The 12,706-nt window shown below is 47.1% G+C and overlaps 2 protein-coding genes across 4 annotated transcripts in view; one reads left to right on the top strand and one right to left on the bottom strand.

The window, feature by feature from the left end:
* Positions 1–8,804, bottom strand: part of LOC771494 — a 31,436-nt gene extending 22,632 nt beyond the window's left edge. The window contains exon 1 of one of the 2 annotated variants that reach the window (XM_001234771.7): positions 8,651–8,804. In XM_001234771.7, the coding sequence (XP_001234772.4) occupies positions 8,651–8,731 (81 nt within the window). In that variant the 5' untranslated portion in view covers positions 8,732–8,804. Of the gene's footprint in view, positions 1–8,300; positions 8,590–8,650 lie in introns of those variants that run through there. The other variant, XM_040648294.2, reaches the window with a different exon arrangement.
* Positions 1–12,706, top strand: part of GOLGA3 (golgin A3) — a 56,892-nt gene that overhangs the window by 17,066 nt on the left and 27,120 nt on the right. The gene's annotated exons all lie outside the window — the stretch shown is intronic.

The raw sequence follows: 12,706 nt of genomic DNA, 5'->3' as shown, positions 1-12,706 counted from the left end.
TTCTATATTTTGCTTCAACTTTTTTAGGGCTAGAAGTTCTTATGATTGACAGGTGTTGGTTTTGTGTTTTTTTTTTTTCCTGGACTTGGCAGTAACCTTGTGTTTTGTAGGTACTTTTGCTACTTGACCATTACCCAAGTTAAAGCTACTGCTATAGGAGTACCCAGCATTCACTCAGTACTTGCTGGATGCCAAGATGGAGAAACACTCATGAAACAGATAAAACACTGGTAGGAACATGAAATACAGAAATAAATGCTCTGAAAGGGGTCGAGATCAAGGCACAGAACATTTCTGATTCGTTGTTGTTGGAACTCTTACATCCAGGTGTTCTTACTAGAAACTAAATGGCAGGTCTTATTCTGAACTCTCCTTCATTCCCCACCGCAGACCCATGCTGCAGCATTCTTGTGCTTCTCATCTCCATTTGAAACAGAAGACACTCGGACTGCTCTTCTGTGAAATTGTTTGAAAAATCTATTTAAAACATGCAAATCCAGTTGCTTGGAAGGACCTGCTTGAATAGGCAATCCTTCCTTGGGGGCAACAATTACACTTGTAAAGTGGAGCTGTGTCAGGTAGAAATTCATCACAAGTACCTCATACGTTTACTGCTGTGTGTTCACGCAAAAAACACACGTGAAATACTATGAGAGCAGTCTGATCACTGTTCTCCCTCTTCCACCATGACATCTGCTTTTCTGGCTAAGGAAGCAGATAACACAGGTGAGATAACATCCAGCAGTGAGTGCTAGGCCTTGCATCAGCAACCAGCTTTTTCATGTAAGGCTTTCCAGGCTAGTCCCTGGGGGCTGGAAGAGCTAACTCTTGTGACTGGACCCTCCACAGGCAAATAGAGATCCTGCCATATGGATCCGAGGTGCCATATCAAATAAGATCCTAAATCCATACAAAGCTGCGTTCTTGTTTGTCTTCAGAAAATACTCTCATTCAAACATACAAAAAAAAAATGTAAAGCTTTACAAAAAGGAACAAAGGAATCATTTACAGTGTCTCCTCAGGCAAGTAATCATGAATATGATGGGGACCGTCGTAAATAAAAGTAAGGCTGTGTAATGAAGAGTTCAAGATGCCATGGCCATTTGCTTCAGGGTTTTACTAGGTCAGCAGAGGACTTTTTTTCTTATAGAGCAAGTTCTCATTAATAAAGTGTACAAGACACACCATAGGAAAAATTAACAGTGAATGATAGGGCTGGTGGGAGCGGATAGGGGTGGCAAAGGAGTTTCCAGAAGATCAATCTGGTTTTCATTTTCTATAAGCTGAACGGGCCAAAGCAGCTCAAATTAAAGAGTAGAAAACATGCTCAGATTATGTCTGAACTGCTTGGTAACCAGACAAAATACAGAACAAAACAAAACCTATAGCACTGCAGTAAAAGATTGCTTGCGGAGTTCAGTAAAAAAGTCCATTCAGCAAGTTATGTATGCTCATAGGAATCTGTGAAACTAGTGTTCCCAAATAAACTTTATAGACATATAAAAACCTCCCAGATACTTGAGAGAGATTTGAATAATGAAATCCACATGCAGCTTAGGTGCTCAAAAATTCTTTGTTTTGTTTTGGGAGTACCAAAAACAGGAGAAGAAGAAACTGGAAAGCAATCTCAAGCAAGTTTTGCTGGTCGCTTCCCAGCAAACAAATTTTGATCTTTAAAAAGCCAACAAAAACCACAGATACTTGTAAACTGGCTTTGCAAGAGAGAGCTGTTTGTGCTTGGATTTCCAGCTGCATGACCCCCCAGTTTCATCCAGACACTTCTGATGTTCCACATGATGGGAGCCTATTGTACAAACATATGGAGAAGGAAACAGCCCAGATGTGAAAGCTAAAACCTGCTAATACTTGGGATCATCACTAGCAAGCTGAAACTGTGGGAGCCAGGCCATTTCTTCACTCATTGTAGGCAAGGGGGCTTGTACAGAGGACTTGGATAGTGATCTTTACAAAACTAACATAGCAAAAAAAATCCCTTCTCTCTTTCATGCTAAAACTTAGAGTAAAAAAGGTATTTTTAATTAAGTTTCTGAATTAGCCATTGCTACAGCTGGCCACTCGGAGGTCTGTTATGGTCCAAACACACACTCTGTTTTGGATGGTATACAAACAGCAGTGCCTTTCTGCACCTCACTGGTTCAGGATTAGTTTCCTCTTGTGTGCTCTGTGAAGGGAAATTTCCAAGAGCCCTTGTTTGCCAGGATCTCAGAAGCAGGATGCTTGTAAATTTTACTTTACTGCCTACTCATAATGGGAGATCGTGAGGGCACAGCAGGGAGGTTGTGGGAGAACACAGGGAAAAGTATCACAAATACTGCAGCCAGAGGGAAAACTGAGCACTGGGTTTGTTGTTACAGGGTCCCAACCAGTGAGCAGTTTATTTTTCCAAATAAATCTGCTTTGCAGACATCCTTTCTTCCCCATTCAAGCTTCAACCAGGAAACCTGGAATAAGTTATGGTTGATTTTAGAGGCAAATCAAAGCATTCAGCCTACTGAGCTCAAATTTAAAGTTAGCCTTTATGAGGAACTCCTTGGGGCCCTTGTATTCAAATAGTGAAGTCTGAGATTCACCTGAAGTGCCCACCCATAGAGATCTATAATGAGGCAGGAAGACAAGGGGATAGGCAGATGGGGCTTCAAGCCTCAGTTCTAACAATAAAGGCTCCATATTTCAAATCAAAACCAGAAGAACAAACAAAAAAAACCTTTAATAAAATCATACATAGTCATTCCAGGCAGTATACTTACTAACTACCCAAGACCAGGATGGGACTGGATTTAAGCAGAATGAATGGGTTGGATGTCCAGCAGGAACACCCACCTTGGAAAGGCTGAGCAATTGTCTTTCTTGGATTTGGATTAGGTTGGAATTTCAGAGGCATTTTATCCCAGATCTCTTGTATTCAGGAAGCTTTCCTTATTGGCATCCTTGACACTCGAGCCTTGTTAGTAGTCCTCCTGCTACTTACCAGAATAATGAAACACAAGCACAGTGGAAATGGATTAGTAAAAAAGTCAGTGAAATTCCACAGGCCTCTTCTTCAGACCTGACAGTAGTTCTGAATGGAGGCTTTTACCAGCCTATTTTGTTGAGGTGGTTTGATGTTGCAACCTGGCTGCCAGTATAAAGAAATGGGAATAAAATAGTGGATGAAACTGAGATAGCACAGCAGGTTACGGCTTGCATGTGGCAAATTTGCTTTTGTTTTACCCACTTTGAACACTACCCACCCCTGCTTATACCAAAGTGTAATGGTGCTGCCTGTACTCCCCCAGGACCAAGAATTTCATATAATTTAATAGTTTCTGTAATTAGATATTTGTGAAACTGAAATGCTCTGATGAAAGGTGCTGTAAAACTATTACCAACTCTTTTGCCATGAAAGGACTCCACCCAACCCGAAATACAGATGTTGTCCTCAATGTACATCATTACTAATCCAAATCAGCAGTGCTTATGGCCTGATTTAAATCCTCCTGAAGTCCAAGATGAGTTCTGTGGGTTTGAGTAGGGCCTCAGGAATTCTCAAATGGAAATTAAGTCAAATTAGCCTTTTCTTCTCTCAAAATTAGGACCTCTTTTTCCTTGGTAATGACAGGAGCAAGACTGTTTGAAGTGTAGTATAGCACCATTTGCTGCCAAGAGCTGTATGAGGAATTATCATGTTCTTACATCAAGTCCAAGGACTTCTCTTGACTGCTGGATAATCATTCCACGTATTAACGCAAGACGCCATAGTGCCCCATCCCCACTCCACCCTCCTCCTGCCATGGATTTCTACAAAAGGATTCTATTTTACTTTAAGTATTCCTCATACTCAAGGAATGACCTAAAAGATCTTAAAACACAGCTGATACAGTCATCTACATCTAGCCGTCAAGCCAGATATTGATCATTTACTACTGATAGACCTGAGGTATCAGCGCAGATGTCTAAACTGACCCAGAAATACTAACAGTGATGAAAGGGCAGAGCTGCTGCAGCAGACGTGCCATTGCTCTAGCTCTGCTGCTGCTGAGTAGCAGCTCTGGTACCAAACACACCACACATTCTTTAAGAAGGGGAAGTAGGAAGAACATTCCACCACCATTCCTGGTCTGTACTCAAAGAAGCAAATGAAGAAGGAGAGTAATTGTTTGCTGGTTACTACAGGAAAGATCATTTGCTGGGTCTTTTTAAACCAGTACAACAGGCTTGTTTGCTTCAAGCTACTTAGATATTAAAGAAACAAAAATGATTTCAATGTTTTCATCTCAGGGATTGCCAGCATCTCTGGAGGTGCAGCACTCTTTCACCTCCTTCAGCACAAACTTTACCCACATCCCTCCAGAAGTCCTCTGCCACTGGCTTTCTTCTCTTGCCTCAACAGCATCTCCCATCGCCAGCCCTGGCAAACAAGAGAGCCGCGGTTCAGCCACACAAAGAGAGAACCCCACGTGCTGTGCCGGACTCAAGGCCAGCCTCATCCATCTTCTCTGCTCTCAGCTTCTTCAGCGCTTCAGTAATTAGAATTATCAGGACTGAAACACTGTGGACATTATTGCTGCTTAGCGTGAAGTTAACAAGAGAGCCAGATTTACACATTCTGGCCAGACAGAGAATTAAAAAAAGTTACGAATGATTGCCCAGTTCCAGGGATACGTACTCCAGGATCTTATTTTGCCAGAGACTCCACGTGAACTTTAGCCTCTAGGAGAAATCCGCCTGCATTTTTCTAATTGACATACCAGTCAGACCAGTGGCAGGACACAAACGAACACGCATGAAAAATTAAGGTTCAATGACCCAAATCAATTACGTGTTAAGGGCACTGCTCTGGACTCAGTAGGAGATATTTGAAACAGGAAAAAAAGAACTAAATGGGATCATTCATTGAACTGACCTGGAAATAAGACAGAAATTTGGTAAATAAGTTCAGTGCAAGCCAGTTTCATGTAGTGATGGTGGTGGATAAAAAAACTTGAAAAGGGGGATAGGGGAGAAAGAAAGGAATTTCTTAGACTCAAGTAGTGTTTCAGACTTCTGGGTACCACTATGAACAGTGCAGTAATACAAAGCAATTCTCATGCCTTCCTTGTGCACAGGTGATGTAATTCAGTTTACTTCCAGAAATGAAATAAGATTTTTAAAAAAGCGGTTCACAGAAATCCTGAAACTCTTTATCAAAACAGGACAACCTGCAGCTCTTCTGTATCAAACAAAAGCAATCATTTAAAGCAAGAATATTTTATGAGGATGAGGATCAGGTACTGTGGCTGGATTTTTGTTTTTAAGCACACAGGCACAAGGTGGGGAGGAATGATTCCTCTGCTTCAAGACATCGGAACCCAACTGCTTCCCACACTGTCTGAACTCCCAAGCTCTGCTCGCAGTACCTAGCTGCCAAGGTATGTTGTAAATGCAATAGGAAGCAGCCACAGCAATTCATCAAGGTCTAAAGAAAATAGGAAAGACCTATCATTTTTCTTCTCTGTTAGAACAGAGTACTTTTACAAACAGTGATGAGATTCTCGCCAACAAAACTTTCAGATTCTTTGAAGGTCCCTTATTTGTCTTGACTGCTTTAGATTCTTGGGACAGAAACGCAGTGCTCTGTAGCAACCTATAAAGTAAAACCTACCTGGAGCTACAAACCCTGCTCATGAGTTATGAAATAACCCCTACACCTGGCAGCTGGGATCAGAACCAGATGTGTAGCACATCCAGGCAGGAGCAGTGCTGCTGCCATCAGCACTGAGCTGGCTGAGGGGTGGACTTTTCCAGCCCAGCAATTGTTTGGAGAGACTTCATCAAATGTATCTCTTTTGCCTCCACTTTTCTTAAGGCAGAGGTTGACCATGAACATCCTCAAGCCTACTGTGTGTCAGCTTTCAGCACTTGAGCGTCTGCATGCCCTTCCCTCCCCAGTCAGAAGTACATATTTTGCTGCTCCAGTTGCATAATTCCCTGATTCAGCTGCATGCTTGGTTGGCCTGGCAGGAGCCTGGGACAGTCGTTGAGATTCTGGATACATTGCCAATTGTGCAGCGTGCTTTGTTGATGGGGGCCGTAGAATTTAATAGCTGAAATTTCATACACTTTACTAATCAGGCCACATTCTTTGCTAATTGAGGTGCATATTTTAGTAGTTGATTTTTTTTTTTTTTTGTTTAATCCTTCACTGATCTTGGGAAGGATCCTGTTCCCTCCACAGCGAGCGGGAATTTTGCCACGGTCTTCCCTGGGACCGAGACTTTCACCAGAAGGTTGGGATCACTGCAGATTTCTCCTCTTGAAAGAAACAACAGAGGCTTGATATTTTTTTATAGAGCGAGTGAAGGGCCGAATGCTAGGTGAAAGATGGCACTGGCATAGAGACCTCTTCCACGGGGATTTGATTAAACAGATAATATTTTATGGGCATACAGAGACCAGGAATTTTGATTATGTGTTTCATTCATCAGGCTTACATTTTCCCTCAGAATAAACAAGCCACTTCTCCACACATCTTGTTCCATCGGATAAAGACATACAGGAGGAAACACCATACACCTTATCTTCAAATTGTCTCTCGTTTGCTCTAACTCTGATTCTTATGTTGCTGCAGTCCTTAGTTTGAGGGTTCCAGAGAGGGCTCTATTTTGCTACAACACCTATTTCAGCATCCACACACCTGTAGAACATCCCAGCGGCCCTCAGCTCTGACTGGCACAGACCACCTCCCTGGGTGCACAGCTCAGTCTGCCATCCCTCACGCACACGGTGCCCGTTCCAAGGAGTCCGTTGTGGTTTTCATACTGCTAACTCCACACAGGCAGACAGTTCATTTCTCACTTCTGCTAAATCGGACCAGATTTGAACCAACCATTTAGAGGAGGATTTTTTCCTAGCGTAGCAACGCCATCAGAATGTAGCCAAAACAGACAAAAATAATGAAGCCTACACAGCGTAGTGCAGACCTTGACAAGCGAGGAACAAGTACAACTTAATCAAAAGAATAACAAAAACAGGGAGCAAGAGATGTGCGCCCGTGTCTACAAGCATGAATTTCACTGTCACATTTAGGCAGATAAGCAATAGAAAATGCCTAAGTTTTATTCTGCAAAAGAAATTGTTCTGCATATTGAGAGACTACAGGCAGTGCACAATTACATGAATAGCTGACATGAGAATAAGTCATGCTTGGGAAAGTAAGGGGGAGGCTGCTGCTGCTGCTTCGTTAGGGAGGCACTTCTGCTATGGTACCCGTGGTCAGTGCTTAACTGGTTCTGGTATTGCTGCTGGGAAGGGAAACGGTCCTGGCTTCAGAACCGGAGATCGATGGGAGCTGGCTGGGAAACGCAGGGAAAAGACAAATCGAACAAAGCGAAGAGGGTTTGCTGATGTACACGGTGTCACACCGCTGGAACTCACACCCAAAGGCACACGACAGCAAATATTTGCTCTGTCTCATGACTGTCCAGGCAAAATTAGAACGAAGCTAGCACAGGAAGGATGTAACAACTTCGGGCAGGGAGCAGTTACGCAGTGTAAGTGTGCAGCTGGGTGCGGGAGTTGTTCACCCCCAGAAACAAGCCCGAGGGGAGGGTAAGCTTCCAGATTACATGTTGAAGTTCTGAGTTAAAAGAGAGACAAAAGACAAAAACTCACAGCCATACAATTCTATAGATTAAAGCGTGCACCTTTGTGAAGTTGGTATTCAGTACTTTAGAACCAAGATCATGGCTTAAGTAAGAAGTTCTCAGCAGCTATCTTCACGTGAGTGAGATAAAACATCTTCATTTCAGCCACGAAGTCACTGCTGTGATGGTATGTGCTGTGGCAGGGAGGTGCTGTGGCAGGCTGAATCATACCATGCTGCTTTCCTCCCGGTAAAGCAATCCCCCGCATTTCTTTTGACTTACTTATACATAACTAAAGAGATACTATAAGAGAATATTGTTTTCTTATAGCGTAGTGTCTCCTACTTCACAGAGCTAAGAACCTCCACCAGAAGCGTGAAATGGTGCTCGAACCAGAGCCCACAGGGGTCCCATGAGGGCTCTCGCCCTTCTCGCAGCACGCAGCTCCTGTCGCCCCGCAGCCGCCCGCCGATCCCGGCACTGCTCTGCCCCGCCGCGCTGCATCCTCACTGCCGCCCCCGGCCGCTGCCAGCGCCCGTCCTGCGGAGCGCCCGTCCCTGCCGCTACTCACCTGCTCTCCGTACCATAGATGAGGTGCACGAGGCAGGAGAGCAAAGGGAGGGTAACGCGACGCGAGGTGCTTGGGTTGGGTTCCCCATGCCTCGTTCTCGTCCCTACCCCTCGTTCTGGCCGCCTTTGGGCAAGTGCTCCGAATTCTGCCAGGAACGGTGATACATCGGTATCCACGGGGCTTGCCCGGGATCCCGCATCCGCCCGTACCGAATCGGAGTGACCCGAGGCAGACTCCTGCAGCCGGCCCTAAGCAGCCGGCCTTAGGGAGCCGGTCGCAGACCCGCGTCCCGGCGGATCGTGACGCTCGCCGAGCCTCGCTCCCTGCGCAGCCTCCCGCCCGTCGGGTGTGCCGGCCCCGACCGCTGTCCGCGCCGCGACCACGCAGTGCCGCGCCGCGCCGCGCCGTGCCGTGCCCCGCGTGCCACCGGGGGCGGGCAGGGGCCGCCCGGCGTTACCTTGCTGCCTCCCGCCCCGCCGAGGCAGAGCGCCGCGGCCGCCGCCAGGACGAGCCCCGCGCCGGTGAAGCTCCGGCCCATGGCGCGGGGCGCTGAGCCGAGCCGTGCCGTGCCGTGCCGTGCCGAGCTTTGCGCTGTCGAGCCGTGCTGTGCCGAGCGGGGCTTTGCGGAGCCGTGCCCTGAGCGGGCGCTGCTGCCAGAGACCCCCCGAGCCCGGCCTCCCCGCCTCTCGCCCCCTCCCCTGGCTGTTCCCGGCTCCTGCCCTCCCCCGGGGGGCACCTGCGGCGCGGGGCGGGGGGACCTGGGCTGGAGGGGAGCGGGTCTCGCAGGGCTTTGTCCTTTCCGTACTTGGAAAGTGCCGGGCTGGAGGCGGCGCGGCCCCGCGGGCAGCGGCTGGAGCGGCTCCGGGGGAAAGTTCCTCCTGCGTGGAGATGGGGCGATGGGAGCTGCGTGCTGGCGGCGGGCAGGGCCGTGCCCCGGAGCCCGGGCAGGGTCAGAGGAAGGGGAAAGGGGAAAAGTGCTCGAGCCTTTCCTGGGAGGAAAAATCACCTAGCTTCGCGTGAGCAAGGAGGGAAGGGGAAGAGTGCCGCCGTGCATCCTAGGGAGCCCAAAGAGGGAGCTGCGCAAAAACCACCAATCTGCGTCCCGCAGCAGCTTAACCTCTCTGGAGGTGATGGGAGGGCAGGGGACGCTCCTTATTCCATGACATTTTGTGGGTTGCCAGCTGAAAAGCTCTCCTGTCCCCGTCTTGCAGTGAGCACCATGCAGCCCTACAGCCCCAGCGCAGAGAGGACTCTGTCCTCGCAGGTGGCAGCGAACGCCGATTGCTAGCTGCAGTTAGTTCTCATATTCTGCAGAAGTTGTTGCAATAATTGACTATAGAATTTGGGGTCAAAAGGTTGTGGTTTTCCAAATGACAGTGGCTTCATGCTTGGAGTTGTCTTCTGGAGCTCAGTTGCGCGCACACCCATGAAGCAGCATGCAGACACACTGCCAGCAGCAGGTGGGTGCAGGTTTGGCACACCTTGCCCAGAAACCTCCTGTGCTGGCCCCAGTTGGACTAGGAGCACTGGCATGGCATGTCCCAAAGTCTTCCTTCTCAAAAGCAGGCGTTCACCTGGCTTTCTAGGGACAATAATTGTCCCTCGAAATCAGTTGGTTTCCAAGCAGGTGCACATACTGTACAAGTGGGGACACTGGGAGAAAATAACAATGAGTTGAGCCCAAGGCTCGGAGGGGATTGGGGATGGGATGCTGGTGCTGTGTGTGCTCACTCCCTTCTGCACCAGCCCCTCCCCAGGGAGATGTGTGTTTGCTGGGGGAGAAAGGTCTCTTCAAAGAAGGGCACATGAGCAATATCTCAGTAGCTTAATTGAATTGTTTTTCCTCCTTGCACTGAGGGCAGAAGAAGATGCAAATAATTCTTTGTGAGGTCAATTCTTATTTTACTCTTTTCTTCCCAAGGCAAATGTTGTGTAAATATTGTTCCCAGGCTATGACCCTGCCAGTTATTTGCCGTGATTGCTCGTGTTCAGATTTACATTTTCTCTTCCTGTGTAATATTTCTTTGAGTTACCTGTCAACCAAAGCAGCATATACAGCCGCATGAGGTCTGCTCTGCACAGCAGAGTGAAGGGATTTTTCCCAGCAGAACACTTCTGCCTGAAGGGCAGTCTGGGCTCTGTGGCACAGCACTGCGCTGCACTGCTGTTCTTAACACCGGCAGTTAAACCTCAGGGCAATGTCACCATAAATGCATGTTAAGCTTTGAAAAATCCCCCAAACAAGAAATCTACTTTTTCCCACATGAGCCTCAGCGTGACAGAAGTAAATATAGAGATTCCTTCTGCTCTTTCCTTATGTTAATGCAGTCGTGGAGGACATAAAGGCTAGCTGGCAGGAAAGGGTATTCAAAAAGTGGGGTTTATTGTCACTTGGACAGGCCTGGAACAACAATATAGGAAATACCTAAATGAAAGAAAGAGAATGTGCTCAAGACTGGCAGTGCACTGTTTTTAAGGATCTTACATCCCTGTTATTTGGATTCTTTTCCAGGGGTCATCTGAGTGCAGGCACCCGTAATCCTTCTGAGGCAAGCAGGCAGCACTCTGGGCTGTGCTGCTGCTCTGAGCTGCAGACCTTGAAGTGCAGCACAGACAGAAATGTACTCACGTTTCTCATGTTTGTTTACTCTACTCTTGGCCCAGCCATTTCTGTCTGTATGTCTGTGCAGATCCCAGCATCCTTCTACCTGGGCTTGCCTGCACAACACTCCATCACTATGGCTTACCAATAACTTAGCACCTGGAATGAAGGACCAAACTGAGAGCAGTTTGCTCAGAAGGATTTTCAGCTCAGAGCAGTGACCCCCCTCTCCCCCCAGGCTGTAGCTTTCATGGAGATTCTGCTCTATATTTGTGAGCAATCTTCTGTCAGCAGGCGGTGGGACACTGCATGGGCATGGACAACTTCCCGCTTGAGGCAGCATGCAAGATGAGGACCAAAAGATGTCTGGTTGCCTGCTGAAGGTGTCGGCCATGAGGCCAGGCACATGGCAGAGCACTGAGCCCACCAGCAGTGCTCCCACCACCCTCCCAGGGAACATCTGGCTGCTGAGCCGGCTTCCACAGTGTCTGGGGGACATCTGCGTCAGGCAGCTGGCGTAGAGCAGAGAGATTTACTGGAGGGATCAGGAAAGGGCAGCATGGTGAACGGGACTTTGCTTTCTGCCCACTATTCCCTATCTGTTGCTTTTCTTCTACAGCCTCACCTCGCACATAGCTGCTGCACAGCCCAGCCGTGTTGCTGCTCATCTCTACCATGCACTGGAAGGGGAGGTGCAGGTGCCACTCTGCATGTCCCTGAGTAGGCAAGATGGAGCTTCTTCCACACCTGTTGAGACATCCTACAGAGAGCATGTGTCCTGCTTTTAGTGTTGAGCATCCTGTTAAAGAATTCCAGGCTTCCACTCTCCTTTAGTGAGTCCTTCCAAGGACTGGCCCGTGTTGCCTGCTGCACAGCACTGTCTGGGGGCTCTGGAGTCCCTGAGGGAAGCACTGCAGTGCAGTAGTAACTTATGAGTTAGTGGGTGCAATTTCAACATTTTCTTAACCAGGAGCCCCAGCCTGGGAAAGTAATTTCCAGGAAAGAAAAACAGAAACTTATTTCTTTCAGGCTGACAGAAAAATCATTTATTGTGGAAAACCTAAGCTTAAAACCACTTAAAAACAGTAATTTCCTTCTCCTCCCTCCACACATGCGCAACACATGAATTGATACATGGAAAGAGAACTTTCTGAATTAGTTTCCTTAAATACATCAGGTGTTCTGACACCAGAACTAACCCTTGTGACCCAGGGACACAATAATGGAATATCCCCTGGAAATTAATGAGCTCTTAGAAGTTTGTTTTTCAGAACAGCTGCTGAGACCAAAGGAAATGCAGCTTTAAACAGGAGGAGGGCGTTGGCGAGAGACTTTCAGTAACAAGGCCTTAAATCTTAGTTTATTCTGATTGCAAGAGTTCTCATCTGCAAACCTTCCGGTTACACAACACTGCTTTTTATATTTTCACAGTCTTCCTTTGTGTAGGATAGAGGTTGGTTAAATTCTGAGTGAAGCTGTTAGATCAGACACGCCACAGTTACATCAGAGTCTCCCCTCTGTTCATAGGAATGAGTCAGGAAAGTAACACCTCAAATCCTTATTGCTGTTAAAATAGACACGCTAAAATTGTTTAGGCAGAGTGGGGTATAAATGTTACACGCATATAAATAATAGATCAGTAAATAAAATACAAAAATAAAATATTAAGGCAGCCTTTCCTATAGCTCATTGCGGAATTGCTGGCTGCTTGTCCCACGTTCTGTGTTTAACACAAAGCCAGTTTTTCCTGGATGCCGGAGCCTGGCTGCAGCCGGCCGGTAATAGAGCTCTTTCTGCGTGGTTAGCAGAGGTTTCTTTTTTAATGAAGTTTTTGCAGACTGAGTGACACCAAATAATAGGAATATGTAAGCAGAAAAGCATGCAATAAGCAGAGGGAATTGGAACGCGTTC

Source organism: Gallus gallus, chromosome 15 (assembly GCF_016699485.2).
Source record: "Gallus gallus isolate bGalGal1 chromosome 15, bGalGal1.mat.broiler.GRCg7b, whole genome shotgun sequence".
Lineage (NCBI taxonomy): Eukaryota > Metazoa > Chordata > Aves > Galliformes > Phasianidae > Gallus > Gallus gallus.
This window is presented reverse-complemented; position numbering and strand designations above follow the sequence as displayed.